General features: G+C 43.1%; 2 protein-coding genes across 4 annotated transcripts in view; one reads left to right on the top strand and one right to left on the bottom strand.

The window, feature by feature from the left end:
- prr36a (proline rich 36a) overlaps nt 1–5984 on the top strand; it is a 46501-nt gene extending 40517 nt beyond the window's left edge. Inside the window, exons 6-7 of one of the 3 annotated variants that reach the window (XR_006757977.1) lie at nt 1877–2881; nt 3818–5984. Coding sequence is in view for 2 of the 3 variants with exons in the window: in XM_014131394.2 (XP_013986869.2) it covers nt 1877–2817 (941 nt within the window). In the remaining variant the exon portion in view is untranslated. Of the gene's footprint in view, nt 1–1876 lie in introns of all 3 variants that reach the window. The other 2 variants (XM_014131394.2, XM_045691270.1) reach the window with 2 other exon arrangements.
- Nucleotides 4989–10055, bottom strand: LOC106564901 (zinc finger protein 787-like). The gene is made up of 2 exons (XM_014131396.2): nt 9718–10055; nt 4989–7982 (listed from the first exon to the last, which is right to left on the bottom strand). The coding sequence occupies exons 1-2, from the start codon at nt 9881–9883 to the stop codon at nt 7087–7089; spliced, it is 1062 nt and encodes a 353-aa protein (XP_013986871.1). The 5' UTR covers nt 9884–10055; the 3' UTR covers nt 4989–7086.
- Between the last annotated feature and the right edge of the window lie 12323 nt (nt 10056–22378).

Genomic DNA, 22378 nt, shown 5'->3' with positions numbered 1-22378 from the left:
AAAACCAATAATGGTCTCCCAGCAAGGAAGCATTCATACCTACATCCTCACGTGCACTACTCCCACCATCCAGAATAGGGCTCAACAGAGACATTATGGAGGATGTCAACCCCCCCCCCCCAGTAAGACCTGGTGGAGTGACCCTTCCTTGGTCCGCTGGATTCCTCCTCCTCCACCAGACGAACTGAGAAACAACATCAAGAAGGTTCCCCATCATCCAAACAGTAGAGGATACCCACCAGTGTTTATCTTCCAGTAATGTGTGTTGCCTTTTCGTTTCCGTTCTGCCTGGCCTCTGCATTGTTTGAGATATCTGTTATATCTACAAGTGCATGTCCACCGCACACCATTTAACCGCACTGTTTAACTACTTTACCCTTGGGACGCCTTGTTTGCATGTCACTGACTGACACTCATTGGGTTTGGTTTGAGGGCTTGGTCCGAAATGGCACCCTATTCCCTAAATAATGCACGGGCCCTGGTCAAAAGTAGTGTACTATATAGGCAATATGGTGGCATTTCAGATGCAGTCCAGTTCACATGTGGTGCTGCTGTCTATGTATTGATGCATGGTTGAAAGGTCTTGTCTTGCATGTTTCACTTACTCACCAGCTCCCCACAGGGACTGAAGGAAATGGTTGGTTGCTCACAAGCTTTTCTCTATCTTTTTATTTCACAAGACTATCGTTGGTAGTTACTGCATATACAGGAAGCCGCTTTTATTGCACAACTTTTGCACCAAAAAAATACTATCAGCATATTTTGTTTGAGAAGTCATATTTTGAAAAGGTTAACGAAATGGATTGCTATATTTTGCTCTCTGCTTTAACCTCCCCCAGCCAATGCCCCGCCCCTCTCACCATCTCCCTGCTGTCACCATTTCTGTCACCATTTCTCCTGTTTCACTTCACCCCTGTCCCCACCTCTTTTTACACGCTTTGCTTTTCAGGCTGTCAATGTTGCACATCTTGCCGATGATATCATGTGAGTGAGGCGGTAGTTCCTGGGTTCAGTAGTCAAATATTGACACACTTTGGCTATCCTAAACCATTAGGCCCAGCTACAATTGTCAATTTGGTGTTCAAACAGCCCCTATGCCAGAAATGTATGAAAATCTACAGGTAAATGCCAAAATAATGGAAACACTTGAGTAAATGAGGGTTGCAAAGTATATTAAAGCAGGTGCTTCCACACAGGTGTGGTTCCTGAGTTAATTAAACAATTAACATCCCATCATGCTTAGGCCATGTTTAAATATGCTGGGTTGTCCATTTATTTTGGCTACCATGGCTACCATGGCTATGCCCCCATAGGAGGGCACTGCCCCCCCCCACAGGACACGAGTGGTCACTGAATGGTTTGATGAGCATGAAAATGTCAACGCCATGGCAGTCTGTCACCAGATCTCAACCCAGTTGAACACTTATGGGAGATTCTGGAGCGGCACCTGAGATTTTCCACCGCCATCAACAAAACACCAAAAATTGTATTTCTCGTTGAAGAATGGTGTCGCATGCCAAGTTGCATTGAAGCTGTTCTGGCTCAACACCCTATTAAGACATTGGTGTTTCCTTTATTTTGGCAGTTACCTGTACAATATAATAGTTGTAAGTTGCCTGTGATGATGCACAATAAATCACTTTTCAAGCCACAAACACAAATTACAATCTCTCGAGCTACATTTTTACTGGGTGTAGAATACCAGGACACTACATCACTCAGTCTTAAACTCCTCCCACTAACGTCTCCTTGGTAGACTACAATACCCAGAGTCTCGGTTCTCTGCTCTGACCTGCACTGCTCCCACTCACTTGTCCGTCTTTCTCTCTTTCTAACACACGCTTCCCACCGGGTGATCTCCACTTCTTCCTCGCAGGGCTCAACGCGCTCCCCCAGCCACACTACCGCCGTGACCACCACCCCAACCCCCACTGTGACCTCTTGACCCCACCCAGGCTGACCTGTGCTGACCTGCCCCCCCGGAGCCCTTGCCTGCAGGCCAGCCCCCAGCTCCGCAGACTGGAACGGCACCAGCAACAACTACTAGAGCTGCAGCAATGCAGAGAACAGCAGGGAAAACCCAAAGAAGAAAACGATGAAGAGGCGAGGAAGAAGAGCGAGCAGGAGAAGGAAATTAAGAAAAAGGAGGCGCCGCAGGAGGAGGAGACGCTGAGGAGGGAGGAGGTGGAGCAGAGACAGCAGATCATGCAGTGGCAGCAGGAGCTGGAGGAGCAGGCACAGCAGATGTCACCGCAACAACAGCCCAAAAAAGTTCAGGCAACAGTGCTGCTTTCGCCTTCCTCTGGTCTCCATACCATTTATGAAGCCCTGGAGAGTGATGAAGAGGGGAAGGAAATTGAGGTTAATGTCCAGCTCAAACAACGTGAAGAAGCCCTGCTGGAGAAAGAGGATGACAGTAACAGCGACCGTCGAGAGGTATTGGACGAAGCCGATAGCAACTCCACTTCCACTCTCAGTCCCTCTCCAGACTCCCCCGAGCAGGAAGAGTCCCGGGATGTCTCCCCAGAATGTCCCCCTCCCCTGGACCTGGACTGGGGGAAGAAAGTTGACATTGTCCAGCAGCTGATCAACCAGACCCTGCTGCTGACGGGCGACGGCTGCTCCTCCCTGCTCTTGCTGCCCGGGGGCAGAGGAGGCACCTTGAGCCCCCTGGAGGCCAGCCTGTGGCCCAACCTGCTGCCCCCCCTCACCCCTCCCTCAGCCACGGTCACGTCGGTCAGCAGCTTCTCCCCGGAGGCCCCCGGCCAGTCCCCCCAGGGCGAGTGGACAGTGGTGGAGCTTGAGACCCACCACTGAGGTGTGTGTGTGTGTACACACAGTGAAGACTCACCACTAATGGTCGCACACAATGTTATTCAAGGTCTGTCAGTCACATCACTGCTGTACACAACACCACCTCTTACCTCTCCTTGCCATTCAACACCACTGCAAATACAACACTACTGTTTGATACACTGAACTTATACCACTGTGTCCTCAAACATGATACCTTTTGAATGGGTGGCAAAGGACACTGACACCACAGTCATATCAATCACAGACTGACTCACACTGGAATTTTACACCTCTCTCATGCCAAAACAATCATGTTAGGTTACACACTAACAGTCCCAGAAGGCTACTACCTTGATTAGGCTGGTTGACTGAAGCTTCTGGACCAGCTATTTGGGTAGAATAGTGACAACTTGTTAGCCATGGTCCATTTTACTGAAACCAAAACGACTGGATTCATCACACACGCAATATGTTCAGGTGGGGGCCCTAGGTGGTTTAGTTTCCACTGAAGATGTTGATTAGTATAGATGTTTAACTGACTATTGGTCTGAATTACTGATGACAAACTGCACTTGACTAGACCAGCATCCTATAATGATGACCCTGAACCTGTCACTCACTCAATGCCTGCTTTGCTTTGTGCTTCAAACCATTTTTGATTTACTCTAGAGCAACAAATCATAGAATCCCTAGAATGGTCATGGGATCCCTATTCAAATTGCTGAGGGCCTTTATCCTATCTAGGGATTCTACTTCTATGGGCCAAGTAACTGTTTCTCTGACATCAAACCAGAGGCCTTCCACCAGCTGAGGTAAAACACTGGTTGGCCGTGTGTGTTAGAATAAGGTTATTTATCGACTCTGAATGCCACCATTTTTCAGGGTGGTATTTCACTAAGCAGGATCTATTTTGTGATCCAGCTTAGTGACATCCACCTGGGTGCTAATAAAATGAAGGGCTGTTGTTTCTGTTGCATGCTACTGCTGACTCTGATATCGGTTTATTTTTGTTTATTTTCAGAAGCACCGTCTCATGTCTTTGTTCTGAAGACTTGGCCCCGTATCCTGGGTGGTTTTCCTCATGTTTGGTCTTGTTTCTGTGGTTACAGATGATGTCATAATGGGGGTGGGAGTGGTCATGACATTGATATGAGGTAATGGAGGAATGAATAGGTAATTGAAGAGGGTCAGAGTCTCCGAAAACACAAAGACTCTATTGAGTAGATTACCGGGATATAACCGGTTCTTCTGTGAGGCTGCTGGGTCCTAGCCTGGTCCCAGATCTGTTTGTGCCGACCATCTGCCCAACTCCTATGGTAGTTTGGTGTGACGAAGACCATAAGAGTTGCCAAGACGACACAAACAGATTTGGGACCAGTCATGGGTTTTTGGGGTGTTAGTCATGGACTATATTTGACTGATGGTGGTACAGAGTTAACCTTGTGGATGTGGACATGTATGTTATGTGCGTGTCTGGATGGATGGAAAGGTACTGCATATGAAGAAAACAATTTGAATTACCTCAGTGGATTGTGAATATAGTAAATGAGTATGTCCATTAAGCCTTCCCTGTGGCTCAGTTGGTAGAGCATGGTGTGTGCAACACCAGAGTTGTGGGTTCAATTCCCATAGGGGGCCAGTACAAAAACAATATGAAAATAAAAAATGCAATGTATGTATTGACTACTGTAAGTCGCTCTGGATAAGAGCGTCTGCTAAATGACTTAAATGTAATATAGATTATAGAGCCTTTGAAAATAGTTTGATTTATTGCTCCATGTCAGATCAGGTTTCAAACTGAAGGTACGTGAGTCAAACACTGTCTTCACTATTAGGGTACTTCGTGTTCAAATGTGACCTTGCATTGAGCCTCACTGAAGTAGATTTTTCCAACAGGAGTGTCATCTATTCAGCAGAAACAAATCCAACAGGATTTGTAATTGTGGTTGAACTTTGAGCCCTAAGGACAGTCCACTGTGTGGGGCAATGACCCTGGATGGACAGAAACAGGTGGTTGTCCCAACAGGGTTTGGGATGAAGTTCTGTGAATGCTGAGACATACTCTTTCACATACCATAGTGATGGACTCGACAGTTGATACAACCACACTGCTGTGAGGCCAGGGCTAGTAGATACTATATGTATCTGGAAATCAAGCCCTTTTCCACCATAGGCACAGCAAGTAAGGGCCCTTTTTATATAAATGGTAGCTAGATTCTCCAGTGTCTTTTTCAAGCCGTTTCCATGTGTAGCCAAGTGGCTGCCATTTTCTAAGGCAGTTTGGTACATTCCAATTTGAGGGCTCTGCCATTTGTACTCCAAAATCCCAAAGGGACGCGCACAATGCATTGGTCAAAGCTGGACTTTATCTTGTGTATTTTAAATGTCTCCTCACTGTAGTGTTTTGTATACTGTTAGTGTATTATTACTGAAAGGGGGAGACTCTGAGACCACTTATTGCAATGAAGGGAACCCACTGGATTTTCATTTTGTACTGTAGAGAATATTTTAAAGTATGGTAGATGAAAAATAGGTGACATTATTTATAGATTTAAAGCAGATATTGTTTGAGAATGAAGGTTAATGGTTGTAAATGGTTAGATGTAATGGTTTATTTAAATTCCCCCAAGATGTGACAGTTGAACTACTGTGGGCACTATACTTGTAGACCTTTTGTATGATGTTTTGCCTGCATTTCCTAAAGATCTTTTCAATAGTTATCAGGGGATATGAAGTGAATAGACTGTGTTCAGTGCCAGTGCTTCCATGAACACGCTTGGTACATTTTGTAACTGATCAAACGATCTACAAACATATCAAACATTCACGTCTAGCTGGTGTAGAAATTACACTGTAGCAAATTACAATATCATGCAAGTTACAGAACTCTCACCCAATGGAGCATGTCTGGGAATCACTAGTACTGAAAGATGTGGAATCGAACCCCTTTTTGTAAAGTACTGTCATTTACTTTAAAATTGACACCCCCTTGTAATTAATGTCAATATTTTTGTTGAAATGAGGTTGACATTGTGGAGTCCAAATTACGGCAGCTTGTTTAAATGCGTAATAATTCCTTGAGGTTCTGTGACTTTGTGAAGGACTAATGTTTGTCAATGTTTCGATGCATTTTATTTTGAGAAAATAAAATGATTTTCTTTAGCAATAAATTGTTTTTTCATTATTAACACTTCCAACTCATTACCTATTAAAACGGTGGCCTGCTGCCCTCCCATGGTGTTGACCATAGCAAGTAGAAAGAAGTCAGCTCTCCTTTCCAAATGCAGAAGCTCTGCGGAGACTGCATTCATGGTCAATGCTGCATATGTCAGCTTAATCGGGAATCGCGCTATAGCACAGATCTTCCATGCAACGGATTGAATTAGTTACGCTCTTGTTACATTACTTAGATTTACATTCAAGAAATGGCAAGAGGGGGATAATGCTTTATATAGACATTGTTAAGAACAAATTCTTATTTACAATGACGGCCTACCCTGGCCAAAACCGGACGACGCTGGGCCAATTGTGCACCGCCCTATGGGACTCCCAATCACAGCTGGATGTGATACAGCCTAGATTCGAACCAGGGACTGTAGTGACGCCGCTTGCACTGAAATGCTGCGCCACTCAGGAGCCCAGAATGTTTTTGGTCTTTGGTAGTCTTGCTTGCCAGACAGTCATACCTGAGACTAGGTTTGAGAGGTTTTTCCCTGGGCTGGAGGATAATGTTCCCGTTCCAATGTGCAGATAGTCTCACTAGTTCTCCCTTTGTCTTTTCCAAACATCTAAATGCAATTTAGCAGACTTGTGCTATGTTTGGTGATTTAGTGGTTCAAGAGGAACTGACTGATCCCGTGCCATAAAGGTCTAGGATCAGTTTACCCTCCACTGGCTCCACAAATCCTACTCATAACCATGAGGGGAACCACATTTGACCATAGATAATTTTTCTAATCTATAAACTGATCTGACGAATGCAAGGACAATTTCTTGGACTATTCTCGAGACGTTCCAAAACTAACGACCAGGAATTCCTGTCTATAATGACGTGAAAACATCAAGAGACGTTGAACAGCAGACCATGAATTGAATTACTCTGCTGTTGGATCAAATCAAACTTTTACATAGAATGTTTTGCAAAAGTAAATTCATGACATCGATTTATCTGAAACCCACAGAATGAATGATCCAGAGTTGCTTTGCTTTTCCAAAGAGTGATTGTCCATCTGACAAGACGTCTTTGTCCTAATTTATTTGTTCTTTGGGAACTTTCTTTCCTGTGTAACTCTATGTGCAAGTCCGTAAATGTTCAGTTAGGTTCCCCTTCCGATTGAAGCTTTTCCCACAGTCTCTACAGCTAAAAGGTTTCTCTCCTGTGTGAGTCAGTACATGCCTCCTTAGGTCCCCCTTCTGAATGAAGCTCTTCCCACAGTCACCACAGCCAAATGGTTTCTCTCCTGTGTGAATCCTCATATGTCTGGACAGATGTCCTTTGAGTTTGAAGGTCTTTCCACAAAAGGGGCAGGTGCAGGGTCTCTCCACATGACAGAATCTGATATGGGCCTTTAATTTACAGGTGGAGTTGTAGTGTTTTTTGCAGAGGTGGCATTCGCTGGGTCTCTTCTTGGTGAGAGTCACATGCTCCAGCAGGTCAGCTTTCAGAGCAAACGTTTCACCACAGTCAGAGCAGCAGTGAATTTTTCTAGACGTGGTGCTCGGTTTGGAACAGTGTTCCCCCATTGATAGGTTGGGATCCAGTGGTGGGCTGTGATGGAATGGTGACAGCAGCCTAAGTCCTACTGGGTCACCGCTTACAGATGAGCTGTGGCTATAGTTTTGATTATCTGGAGGGTCACATGGAATGTCCAGACCCTCTAGGTGGGTAACAGTGACAAAATGTGGGAGATCCACTGGTTCAGAGTTACTGTCTATGATCTCCACTGTCTGGGTTTGGGGAAGAGTAAAGGACTGTGGGTTTTCCTGATCACATTTACTTTTCACACGAGGTAATTTGAACACACTGATATCTTCTTCCTGACAGGTCCAGAGTTCCTCCTGTTCCTCTTTAATCTGTGTGGGTTCTAGGTCCTCCTGCTGCAGACTGGGTCTCCACTCCTGCTCACAGCGCTGCTGCCCAGGGGGAACCTCATCTTCAGAGACAGCAACAGATAACTGAAGGGACTCTGGAGGGAAGGTGAGGAGGAGCAGAGGTTATCTATACCACATAAATAAAAATGACACTTCATCTCTATGATATACAGTACCAGTCAAAAGTTTGGACACAACGACTCATTCCATAGTTTTTATTTTGACCATTTTCTACATTGTAGAATAATAGTGAAGACAAAACTATGAAATAACACATATGGAATCATGTAACTGAAAAAGTTAAACAAATCAAAATATTTTATATTTGAGATTCTTCTGGAATGCATTTCAATTAACAGGTGTGCCTTGTTAAAAGTTCATTTGTGGAATTTCTTTCCTTCTTAATGCATTTGAGCCAATCAGTTGTGTTGTAACAAGGTAGAGGTGGTATACAGAAGATAGCCCTATTTGGTAAAAGACCAAGTCCATATTATGGCAAGAACAGGTCAAATAAGCAAAGAGAAACGACAGTCCATAACTACTTTCAGACATGAAGGTCGGTCAATATGGAACATTAAGAACTTTTAAAGTTTTTTCAAGTGCCATGATGAAACTGGCTCTCATGAGGACCGCCACAGGAAAGGAAGACCCAGAGTTACCTCTGCTGCAGAGGATAAATTCATTAGAGTTACCATCCTCAGAAATTGCAGCCCAAATAAATGCTTCAGAGTTCAAGTAACAGACATATCTCAACATCAACTGTTCAGAGGAGACTGCGTGAATCAGGCCTTCATGGTCAAATTGCTGCAAAGAAACCACTACTAAAGGACACCAATAAGAAGAAGAGACTTGCTTGGGCCAAGAAACATGAGCAATGGACATTAGACCGGTGGAAATCTGTCCTTTGGTACAAATTTGAGACTTTTGGTTCCAACCGCCGTGTCTTTGTGAGACGCACAGTGTGGTTCCCACCATGAAGCATGGAGGAGGTGTGATGGTGCTTTGCTGGTGACACTGTGATTTATTTAGAATTCAAGGCACACTTAACCAGCATGGCTACCACAGCATTCTGAATAGATACGCCATCCCATCTGGTTTGCACTTAGTGGGACTATCATTTGTTTTTCAACAGGACAATGACCGAACACCCCTCCAGGCTATCAAAGGGCAATTTGACCAAGAAGGAGAGTGATGGAGTGCTGCATCAGATGACCTGGCCTCCACAATCCCCCGACCTCAGCCCAATTGAGATGGTTTGGGATGAGTTGGCCTGCAGATTTTTATTTTACCTTTATTAAACTAGGCAAGTCAGTTAAAAACAAATTCTTATTTTCAATGACGGCCTAGGAACAGTGGGTTAACTGCCTTGTTCAGGGGCAGCACGACAGCTTGTCAGCTCAGGGATTTGATCTTGCAACCTTCCGGTTACTAGTCCAACACTCTAACTACTATGCTATCTGCCGCCCAGATTGAAGAAAAAGCAGCCAACAAGTGCCCAGCATATGTGGGAACTCCTTCAAGACAGTTTCATAGTTTTGACGTCTTCACTATTATTCTACAATGTAGAAAATAGTAAACATACAGTAAAACCATTGAATGAGTAGGTGTGTTCAAACTTGACTGGTACTGTATATAGATAGATATACACACAGCTTTTAGACATGCCTGAGTGTGCATACCTATATTCTATTTCAATAAGATGTTCGTGAAACTTCAACATGCACGGTATTTTTTTTTACATATATAAAATGGTGATCCCTGTTAGCCTAAACAACTTAGCTGTTAATAAAACATGATTGTAGCTAGATATTTGTAGATCTACATACGAACCTTTTCTACATAGGTTTATGTCCGGGGTTATCCGCAGCAGTCTACGCAGATTATCATTCTCCTCCTGGTACTCGGCTACCGTTTTCTCAACTGCCCCGAAAATCTCCACAGCAGCCGCCGTTAAACGCTCATTTAAGAACACGCGCAACATCTGTAATGTACACATTTTCAGACGACTGAAAGCTGGGTATTAAGCTAGTGTGGCCAAATATACTAATAACTAACCCCTTTTGTCTGTGGTATGGCTTCTTCCATGAGGAAAAATGGTAGCCACTAGCCACAAACAAAACAAACCCTCCGTATTGTCTTCTTCTGTTTGTATCAGTCATTGGTGAGCCCGTAAACACATCATAGCACCCCCATGTGGATGGATGCTTACTACAGAATAAAATGTTTCTAAACCAGCCAGGTCACCTGTGATACAAGTCAGTATTCGGCGTCAACCCATGTCTGAGGACGTCGGGAGATGACGTGGAAACCGACCACGAGGGGCAACAGTGAGCTGTTACCTTCAAGTTGGTTTCGGTTCTGCTAGGGTGTTGTGAACAGGATGGCAGATGGGCGTAAGCAACTGCCTCTGGTGCCAATGGTTCCATTAACTCTGAAATCTTAAGGTTAGGCATTAACTCTAAATGGTTAACGTTTGGAATAGGCTTAAAACAAAATATCAGAAACAATTTAGCTGGATTCCAACATGCAACTTTTGGCACCAGTGGCAGACTCTTTGGTAAGGTTTTCTGCTTCTGGTGCCAAAGGTTGCTGGTTCAAATCCAGCAAAGTTGGCTTTGAGATTTTCATTTTAAGTCTATCCCAAACCTTAACCCATATATACTATGATACCACTCCACAGTAACATATATACTATGATACCGCCCCACAGTATCAGATATACTATGCTACCGCTCCACATTAACAGATATACTATGGTACCGCCCCACAGTATCAGATATACTATGGTACCGCCCCACAGTATCAGATATACTATGGTACCGCCCCACAGTATTAGATATACTATGGTACCGCTCCACATTAACAGATATACATTTGGAGTTAATGCCTAACCTTAAAGAATTGGAATTAATGTCTACGCTTAACCTTAAACACTATGACATTTGACATTTGGACCAACTTCAAAATTTGACATTTGAGAAACATGGATGAACATCTAATTCTAAAGTGAGACTGAGAACTTGTTGTTCTAAACACTTCTCCGTTCATGTGGATGCTACCCTGTTTAAGGACCATCCTGAATGAATCCGTGAATGTTACAGAAGCACAAATATAATCCCCCCCCCCCCCAAATAAATGCTAACCTCCCCTGTTATTGTAATGGTGAGAGGTTAGTATGTTTTGGGGGTATGATATATGTTCATCTAACTTTCTCACTCATCATTATTTAGGATTCATTAAGGACTATCCATAATCATGGTAGCATCCACATTCATGGATTTGAAATGATGTAGAAGTGTTTAGAAACGTATTATATTGTTATTTACATAAGTGACTCTAAAATGACACAATACATTATTTACTATTCATTTCTATTCGGCACAAAATATTCAGAAACACAACCAAAACAAACAGCAAATGCATCCAACTTGTTTGTAGATTCTCAAGCTTGACGTAATCATTGCGTGCTAGGAATATGGGGCCAAATACTAAACTTTTGACTACTTTTAATACACATGTAAGTGAATTTGTAAAAATACTTTTGGTCCCCTAGAATGAAGGGAACTATGAACAACAAGTGCTGTAATTTCAAAACGGTTCACCTGATATGGATGAAAATACACTCAAATTAAAGCTGACAGTCTGCGCGTTAATCCCATAGGCGTTGTATCATTTCAAATCCGACGTGCTGGAATACAGATCCAAAACAACAAAGATTATGTCACTGTCCCAATACTTTTGGAGCTCACTGTAGGTCAGATCAGTGGTCATGGTTGATATGTAACAGCAATAGCGCCATAATAAGATAATACAGTACATTCTGAAAGTATTCAGACCCCTTGACTTTTTCCACATTTTGTTACGTTACAGCCTTATTCTAAAATTGATTCAATTGTTTTTTTTCCTCATCAGTCTACACGCATTACCCCATAATGACTAAGCAAAACCAGGTTTTTAGACATTTTTGCTAATAAAAAAAATATATATAAATATATATATATAAATATATAAATAAAATGAAATAGTACATTTACATAAGTATTCAGACCCTTTACTCAGTACTTTGCTGATGCACCTTTGGCAGCGATTACAGCATCAAGTCTTCTTGGGAATTATGCTACAAGCTTGGCACAGCTGTGTTTGGGTATTTTCTCCCATTCTTCTCTGCAGATCGTCTCAAGCTCTGTCAGGTTGGATGGGGAGTGTTGCTGCACATCTATTTTCAGCTATCTTCAGAGATGTTCGATCAGGTTCAAGTCTGGGCTCTGGCCCGGCCACTCAAGGACATTCAGAGACTTGTCCCGAGGCCACACCTGCGTCCTGTTGGAAAGTGAACATTCACCCCAGTCTGAGGTCCTGAGCGCTCTGGAGCAGGTTTTCATCAAGGATCTCTCTGTACTTTGCTCCGTTCATCTTTGCCTTGATCCTGACAAGTCTCCCAGTCCCTGCCACTGAAAAACATCACCACAGCATGATCCTGCCACCACCATGCTTCACCGTAGGGATGTTGCCAGGTTTCCTCCAGACGTGGCGCTTGGCATTTGAGGCCAAGGAGTTCAATCTTAGTTTCATCAGACCAGAGAATCTTGTTTCTCATGGTCTGAGAGTCTTTAGGTGCCTTTTTGCAAACTCCAAGCGGGCTGTCATGTGCCTTTTACTGAGGAGTGGCTTCCATCTGGCCACTCTACCATAAAGGCCTGATTGGTGGAGTGCTGCAAAGATGGTTGCCCTTCCCCAGATCTGTGCCTCGACACAATCCTGTCTCTGAGCTCTAAGGACAATTCCTTCGACCTCATGGCTTGATTTTTTCTCTGACATGCATTGTCGACTGTGGGACCTTATATAGACAGGTGTGTGCCTTTCCAAATCATGTCCAATCATTTGAAATTACCACAGGTGGACACCAATCAAGTTGTAGATACAGCTCAAGGATGGTCAATGGAAACAGGAAGCACCTGAGCTCAATTTCGAAACTCATATCAAAGCGTCTGAATACTAATGTAAATAAGGAATTTCTGTTTTGCAAAAATAAAATTAAAAACTGTTTTTCGCTTTGTCATTATGGGGTATTGTACGTGGATTGCTGATGCTAATTTTTTTAATCCATTTTAGAATAAGGCTGTAACGTAACAAAATGTTGAAAAAGTCAAGGAGTTTGACGTTGTATTGTATTGTAGGCATTGTACCTCAGTGCATTATCATTTATCTACCTACAACATATTTGGCTTGACAGTAACAACAAAAAACGTGAGACATTTTTCTCAGTTTCACTGTTTGCGTAGTTACTACTCTTTGCCTTTGTAGGGCAGTATACATATCTAGCCAAAACTCAACTTGACGTTCAGTATCTTCTCTCTCAAGTTGAAACGCAGTTTGCCCATAATGTTAGCACCGCAGTGACGAACCAGGGATTTAGCTCAAACGTACCTCAATCCAGGGATGGTAGGTGTCGCTCAGTGGAGGCTGCTGAAGGGAGGACGGCTCACAATAATGGCTGACCAGAGCAAGTGGAATGGCATCAAACACATGGTTTCCAGCCCATTGGATTCCACAACACTTACAGCAGCTACTCACCCCAACGCTGGACGTTGCATTTTAATGGAATCCACTGTGCTGCTTTAGCATTAGCTAGCCTTTATAGAACAGTTTTTAATGTAACTTTTACTGTGAAGGATTAAAAAGTTGTCTGTCATGAAAAGCTTATTGAAATAGCATTTTGCTTGTAATGTGCACTCAGGCATGTCTAAAGGCTGTAGGTCTATATAAAATGGATATCTAGAATTCAGTTGTATCATTCAATTGTTCTATTTAATTCTGTGGTATACAGATAAACACTGCTCCTACTCGGCTTCTGTCCAGACTCCCTGTAGCTGTCTCTGAAGAGAATGTTTCCCTTGAGCAGCAGCACCTTGCACAGGAGTGGAGCCACAGTCTGGGGAAGGAGGCCCCAGAGCTCACATAGATTAAACGGGAACTGGAGGAAGTCAGGACCAGTCAGGAGGAAGAGCAGAATCAAGGGCAGGAGGCTAGATGTCAGAGTTAAAATTCCCTCATCTCTGTGTGAAAAATTAATATGATCAGGAGAACCCATTTCATATTCCCAAACTCAGACTGTGGAGAACAAAGAGACCTCACACCTTTTGTCACTGTTACCCACCCAAAGGGTCTTGACATTCCCTGTGACCCTACAGATAATAAAAACAATGCCTCCAGCAACAGCTCGGCTGTAAGCAGCGACCCAGTAGGACTTGACAGCAGCCCACCATTGGATCCCAACCTATCAATGGGGGAATACTGTTCCAACCCCAGCATCACTTCTAGAAAAACTCACAAATGCTGTGATTATTGTGAAACATTTGCTCTGAGATCTAACTTGCAGGGGCTTTTTTATTTTACCAGGTAAATTGACTGAGAACACATTCTCATTTACAGCAACAACCTGGGGAATAATTACAGGGGAGAGGGGGATGCATAAGCCAATTGTAAGCTGGGGATGATTAGGTGGCCATGATGGTATTACATTTACATTTAAGTCATTTAGCAGACGCTCTTATCCAGAGCGACTTACAAATTGGTGCATTCACCTTTATGATATCCAGTGGAACAACCACTTTACAATAGTGCATCTATATCTTTTAAGGGGGGGTTAGAAGGATTACTTTATCCTATCCTAGGTATTCCTTAAAGAGGTGGGGTTTCAGGTGTCTCCGGAAGGTGGTGATTGACTCCGCTGTCCTGGCGTCGTGAGAGAGCTTGTTCCACCATTGGGGTGCCAGAGCAGCGAACAGTTTTGACTGGGCTGAGCGGGAACTGTGCTTCCTCAGAGGTAGGGAGGCGAGCAGGCCAGAGGTGGATGAGCGCAGTGCCCTTGTTTGGGTGTAGGGCCTGATCAGAGCCTGAAGGTACGGAGGTGCCGTTCCCCTCACAGCTCCATAGGCAAGCACCATGGTCTTGTAGCGGATGCGAGCTTCAACTGGAAGCCAGTGGAGAGAGCGGAGAGAGCGGAGGAGCGGGGTGACGTGAGAGAACTTGGGAAGGTTGAACACCAGACGGGCTGCGGCGTTCTGGATGAGTTGTAGGGGTTTAATGGCACAGGCAGGGAGCCCAGCCAACAGCGAGTTGCAGTAATCCAGACGGGAGATGACAAGTGCCTGGATTAGGACCTGCGCCGCTTCCTGTGTGAGGCAGGGTTGTACTCTGCGAATGTTGTAGAGCATGAACCTACAGGATCGGGTCACCGCCTTGATGTTAGTAGAGAATGACAGGGTGTTGTCCAGGGTCACGCCAAGGTTCTTAGCACTCTGGGAGGAGGACACAAGGGAGTTGTCAACCGTGATGGCGAGATCATGGAACGGGCAGTCCTTCCCCGGGAGGAAGAGCAGCTCCGTCTTGCCGAGGTTCAGCTTGAGGTGGTGATCCGTCATCCACACTGATATGTCTGCCAGACATGCAGAGATGCGATTCGCCACCTGGTTATCTGAAGGGGGAAAGGAGAAGATTAATTGTGTGTCGTCTGCATAGCAATGATAGGAGAGACCATGTGAGGATATGACAGAGCATATGGTATGAGGGCCAGATTGGGAATTTATCCAGGAAACCAGGGTTAACACTCTTACGATAAGTGCCATGGGATCTTTAGTGACCCCAGAGAGTCAGGACACCCATTTAACATCAGGACACCCATTTAACATCCCATCCAAAAGCCTGCACCCTACACAGGGCAATGTCCCCAATCACTACCATGGGGTATTTTTTTAGACCAGAGGAAAGACTGCCACTCCAACACCACTTCCAACAGCATCTGGTCTCCCATCTAGGAAATGACCAGGACCAACCCTGCTTAGCTTCAGAAGTAAGCCAGCAGTGGGATGCAGGGTGGTATGAAATGGCATGTTACTCTCACCGTGAAGAGACCCAGCGAATGCCGCCTCTGCAAAAAACATTACAACTCCACCTGTAAATTGAAGGCCCATGTCAGACTCTGTCACTTGGAGAAACCCTGCACCTGCGCCTTTTGTGGAAATACCTTTAAACACAAAGGAAATCTGTCCAGATATGAGGATTCACACAGGAGAGAAACTATTTAGCTGTGGAGACTGGGAAAAGCTTAAATCGGAAAGGGAACCTGAACTTACACATACTGACTCACATAGGAGCAAATGTCCACAAAGAAAGAAACAAATAAAAAGAAGAAACTAATTAGGACAAAGACATCTTGTTAGAAGATGGAAAACACTCTTTGGAAAAGCAAAGCAACGCTGGATCATTCATTGTCTGTGTTTCCCATAGAGGTCATGAATTTACTTTTGTAAAACGTTCTATGTAAATAAAGTTTGATTTGATCTAAGAGTACAGAGTAGTTAAACTCACAGGTCTGCTGTTCAGTCACTTTATTTTTTACCTTTATTTAACTAGGCAGGTCAGTTAAGAACAAATTATTATTTTCAATGACAGCCTAGGAACACTGGGTTAACTGCCTGTTCAGGGGCAGAACGACAGATTTGTACCATGTCAGCTCGGGGGTTTGAACTTGCAACCTTTCTGTTACTAATCCAACGCTCTAACCATTAGGCTACCCTGCTGCCCCTCTTGATGTTTTCACGTCATTATAAACCGGAATTCCTGGTAGTTTGTTTTGGAATGTCTCCAGAATAGTCTGACTGATGTTATTGATACATAAAAAAATATATTCTCCAAGAAAATGTGTCCTTGCATTTGTCAATAATATTTTTTTAAATAAATGTCTTAATGTTGCTAATTTATGATATTGATGTAATCTTGTATATTACATTTTAAATTATTGTTAGTGTTGACACAATGTATTTGGTAAGCAACTACAGACTGATCTATGGTCCATTTTGTGTTTCCCCTTCTCATGGTTTTCAGTAGGATTTGTGGAGCCAGTGAAGGGTAAGCTGATCCTAGACCTGTATATCTAAGGGCAAAGTCTGGACCTTTATGGCCATGGACTTTGGCTATAGCCCTCTTTGTTGTCTGTTCCCCCAGAATCACTACATCACCAAGCATAGCACAATCTGCAGCACTAACTGGAGATACTGTCCTCAGACATTAAAAATCTAGGGCTCGATTCATTCCATATCGCAGAACATCTACGGTATAGCGCAATTGATATTTAAAGGTAATTTCCTATTGAGTCGACATACTGTATGCAATGTTTACTGTGACTGCAATCGCCGCAAAGGCAGGAACAGTGCCTTTACATTTCAATCTGACTATGCCACGAATCTCCCGCGATACGGATTGAATCGAGACCCTAATTGCGTAGGCCTATACCAAGATTCTGATGACTTGTGTCCCTTTTATAAACAGACCAAAATCCCACTAATTTACCATGCCTGCTTATTTTTGCCTGTCTTTTCGTATATCTGAAAGGGGTAGGTGGTAAAAAAAAACAAGGAAAAATAGAACCCACCTAAAGACCTAGAGCTCTATTAAATCCGTATTACGGAAATCCAGCGTTACAGCGTGATTGAACTTTAAAGGCAATGTTCCCGCGTGAGCAGAGACTCCATTCATGGTAAACGCTGCATAAAGTGGGCTCAATCAGAAACGACCTTCAAAAATATACTTCGGGATTGTGGCAATGAGGCCCTTTATCTACTTCCCCAGAGTTAGATGAACTATTAGATTATACCATTTTTATGTCTCTGTTAGAGGAAGTTTGAGGTAGTTTCGCGAACCAATGCTAACTAGCGTTAGCGCAATGACTGCAAGTCTATGGGTATCTGCTAGCATGCTAGTAACGCTTGAGCGATACACAGCACCTCCATGTGGATGGAGTTTAACTTCAAGCTCCAGAAATAGATAACTTCATGTGGGGAAACATGAACTCAATTGAAAGACAATACATTTTAACACAGGCGACTCCTGACAACTGCAACGGCTTGGGACTGCATTTAAAAAGAGAATGCGCTTATCAGAACAATTACAAAGAATGTCACTGAAATGGGACTGGACAAACACTGTTGTGCACTTAAACAGAGTTTTCACTCATACAAAGTGCATTTATCAGGAATCGACTTTAAATCATTACTACCATAAAGACTCAAAGAATATCATGAATGAGCAGCATTAGGTCAACATGTATGACAAAAAGACATATGGAAGGAGATATTTTCTGGAAAGTGTAAACATTTTTAATGCATCAATAACATCAGCCAGACTATTCTCTCATCATCCGAAGAGACATTCCAAAACAAATAACCAGATATTCCTGTTGGTAATAATGTGAAAACATCAACAGACTTTCAACAGCAGACCTGTGAGATTCACATAATACTGCATACTACTGTTTGATCATTACCTCACCCTTCAAATACAATGAAACATTGTTTACATAGAATGTTCTGTAAAAGTAAATTCATCACACATCCATTTATCTTAAGACAACGGCATGAATGGTCCAGAGGTGCTTTGCTAAGACTGTTGTCCATGTCCTGCTTTTTTATTCGCACCTGTTGATATAATATATTTGTCCTATTTCACTTTCTTTCAGTTTTCATCCTGTTTTCTTTCTTTCTTCCTTTGTGGACCTTATTCACATGTTTCACTAGATAAGCCTTATGAGTGAATCTTTTACCACAGACTAAGCAGCCATGTTGTTTCTCTCCTGTGTGAGTCTGTATGTGCACCTTCAACTTCCCCCTCCGATTAAAGCTTTTCCCACAGTCACCACAGCTAAACGGTTTCTCTCCTGTGTGAGTCAGTATATGCCTCATTAGGTCCCCCTTCTGAATGAATCTTTTCCCACAGTCACCACAGCTAAATTATTTCTCTCCTGTGTGAATCATCATGTGCCTGAAAAGATGTCCTTTGAGTTTGAAGGAATTGCCACAAAAGGGGAATGTGCAGGGTTTCTCCATGTGACGGATTTGGACATGGGCCTTAAATTTATAGGTGGATTTGTAGCTTTTCTTGCAGAAGATGCATACGCTGGGTCTCTTCTTGGTGAGAGTCACATACCCCTGCAGGTCCGCTTTCAGAGCAAACGTTTCACCACAGTCACAGCAGCGGTGAGGTTTTCTAGACGTGGTGCTGGGTTTGGAACAGTGTTCCCCCATTGATAGGTTGGGATCCAATGATGGGCTGCTGCCAAGTCCTACTGGGTCACTTCTTACAGCTGAGCTATGGCTGTAGGCATTGTTTTGTTTATCTGGAGGGTCACAGGAAGTGTCTACTCTTCAGACGGGTTACAGTACCAAAAGGTTCGGGGTCCATTGATTTAGAGTCACTCTCTGTTCTCCACAGTCTGGGTTTGGGGAAGAGTCAAGGATTGAAGTGGGTTCTCCTGATCACATTCACTTTTCACACAGAAGCTGCTCTTCATCCTGACTGGTCTTAACTTCCTCCTCTTCCTCTTTAATCTGTGTGGGCTCTGGGTCCTCCTGCCCCAGACTGGGTCTCCACTTCTGCTCACAATGCTGCTGCTCAGCAGAAACCTCCTTTTCCGAGACAGTGAGAGAGAGATGCAGGGAGTCTGGAGGGAAGGAGCAGTCTTTAAACATCAGTGTCAATAAAAACTGAAGTCAGTGAATTGAAGAAGTAAGCTGAAATTGTAATTAAAAAATGTTGAACTAGAATCTAAAAACTATTTTCAATAAACTAAACATAAAAGCTATTTGTTTTCAAAGTTTTTCCATCATGAATTATACATTCAAATCACTTCCTGGTTTTCGTGACGGGCAAGGTTTTTACTCATTCACAGTAAAAATGTAAAACAACTTCTTAAAATTGTTTAGATGATGATCACTGTTAGCCTAAACAGTTAATGAATTATGTATAACTGTATATACAGTACTAGTCAAAGGTTTGGACGCACCTACTAATTATTACTATTTTCTACATTGTAGAATAATAGTGAAGACAAAACTATGAAATAACACATATGGAATCATGTAGTAACCAAAAGTGTTAAACAAATACAAATATACATGTATTTTAGATTTTAGATTCTTCAAAGTAGCCATCCTTTGCCTTGATGACAGCTTTGCACACTCTTAGCATTCTCTCAATCAGCTTCATGAGATAGTCACCTGAAATGCATTTCAATTAACAGGTGTGCCTTGTTAAAAGTTAAATTGTGGAATTTCTTTCCTTCTTAATGCATTTGAGCCAATCAGTTGTGTTGTGACAAGGTAGGGGTGGTATACAGAAGATAACCCTATTTGGTAAAAGACAAAGCCCATATTATGGCAAGAACAGCTCAAATAAGCAAAGAGAAACGACAGTCCATAACTACTTTCAGACATGAAGGTCGGTCAATATGGAACATTAAGAACTTTGAAAGTTTCTTCAAGTGCCATGATGAAACTGGCTCTCATGAGGACCGCCACAGGAAAGGAAGACCCGGAGTTAGTTCTGCTGCAGAGGATAAGTTCATTACAGTTACCATCCTCAAAAATTGCTGCCCAAATAAATGCTTCACAGAGTTCAAGTAACAGACACATCTCAACATCAACTGTTCAGAGGAGACTGTGTGAATCAGGCCTTCATGGTCAAATTGCTGCAAAGAAACCACTACTATAGGACACCAATAAGAAGAGACTTGCTTGGGCCAAGAAACACAAGCAATGGACATTAGACTGGGGGAAATCTGTCCTTTGGTCTGATGAGTCCAAATTTGAGATTATTGGTTCCAACCCATCGTGTCTTTGTGAGACGCATAGTAGGTGAACGGATGATCTCTGCATGTGTGGTTCCCACCGTGAAGTATGGAGGAGGTGTGATGGTGCTTTGCTGGTGACCCTGTCAGTATTTTTTAATTTTATTCGGAGGCACACTTAACCAACATGGCTACCACCGCATTCTGCAGCGATACGCCATCTCATCTGGTTTGCACTTAGTCCCACTATCATTTGTTTTTCAACAGGACAATGACCCAACACCCCTCCAGGCTGTGTAAGTGCTATTTGACCAAGGAGCGTGATGGAATGCTGCATCAGATGACCTGGCCTTCACAATCCCCCGACCTCAGCCCAAATGAGATGGTTTGGGATGAATTGAACTGCAGAGTGAAGGAAAAGCAGCCAACAATTGCTCAGCATATGTGGGAAATCCTTCAAGACTGTTGGAAAAGCATTCCAGGTGAAGCTGGTTGAGAGAATGCCAAGAGTGTGCAAAGCTGTGATCAAGGCAAAGGGTGGCTATTTTGAAGAATCTAAAATATATTTTGATTTCTTTAACACTTTTTTGGATCCTACCTGAATCCATATGTGTTATTTCATAATTTTGATGTCTTTTCTAAAAATTAAGAAAAACCCTTAAATGAGTAGGTGTATCCAAACTTTTGACTGGTACTGTATCTGTATATCTCATAGAGATAGTTAGAGGACTTAGCTTGGATATAAAAAAAAAAATTCATGGTAATTGCCATTTAGGGCTTCTCTCAAAGACATTACAGAAAGCGAGACATCTCATTGGCTCGTTTTTTCTGGTCGGGGGAGTATGGGGGAGGGGGGCTAAATAGACCAGAGCCAGCCGTTACTGCATTGGTGCCTAAAGGAAAGCCAAAGGATTTGGCCGTATATTACAGATTTCCCCCACACACAGTCACGGTAATACATTTTTGCCTAATTTTGTGACAAACCAAACGTGTTATGCGCATTATGAGCCCAAACTGACATATTTTCAAGTCGTAGATTAGGAGAAAAGCCACTGTTTGAGGTCTGTGCAATTTCTCAAAGTGCCTGAAGCAGCCTAGGATGGCTGATGCGAGAAAGCATACTAACGCGAGAGGGGGATCGCCCACTTACACAGACCAGAGCGTTTACCTTTTTTTCCAATGGGAAGACACTTTACCGCGTTTTCAATTCTTTCAGTATCTCTGGCTTCCACCATTTTAAAGTAGTGGGGATTCCTATGGGTTGGGAGAAATCTGCCAATGATCAGAGCATTGTCTTCTTGAAATTGGGTGCTATGGTTTGTTAATGGCTTTAAGCTATATCAAAGCAATCTAGTGGCCACAAATGAATGTCCAGTCACCGCTTCCGAGTATATTACTCGCCAATGTCCAGTCTCTAGACAACAAGGTGGATGAAATTAGGGCAAGGGTTGCCTTCCAGAGAGACATCAGAGATTGTAACATTCTCTGTTTCATGGAAACATGGCTCTCTCGGTATATGTTGTTGGAGTCAGTACGGCCACCGGGTTTCTTCATGTGTTGCGCCTACAGAAATAAACATCTCTCTGGGAAGAAGGGCTTCATGATTAACGACTCATGGTGTAATCATAACAACATACAGGAACTCAAGTGCTGTTCACCTGACCTAGAATTCCTTACAATCAAATGTCGACCATATCGGGGGCCAGTACAATTTAATTTTTTTTTAAATGCATGAAATGTATGTATTCACTACTGTAAGTCGCTCTGGATAAGAGCGTCTGCTAAATGACTAAAATGTAAAATGTATATCTCCCAAGAGAATGCTTGTCAGTTATTGTCACAGCTGTGTATATCCCCCCTCAAGCAGAT

The sequence above is a fragment of the Salmo salar genome, chromosome ssa12, assembly GCF_905237065.1.
Source record: "Salmo salar chromosome ssa12, Ssal_v3.1, whole genome shotgun sequence".
Classification (NCBI taxonomy): domain Eukaryota; kingdom Metazoa; phylum Chordata; class Actinopteri; order Salmoniformes; family Salmonidae; genus Salmo; species Salmo salar.
Note: the sequence above shows the minus strand (reverse complement) of the source record. Positions and strands in the feature narration are given on the sequence as shown.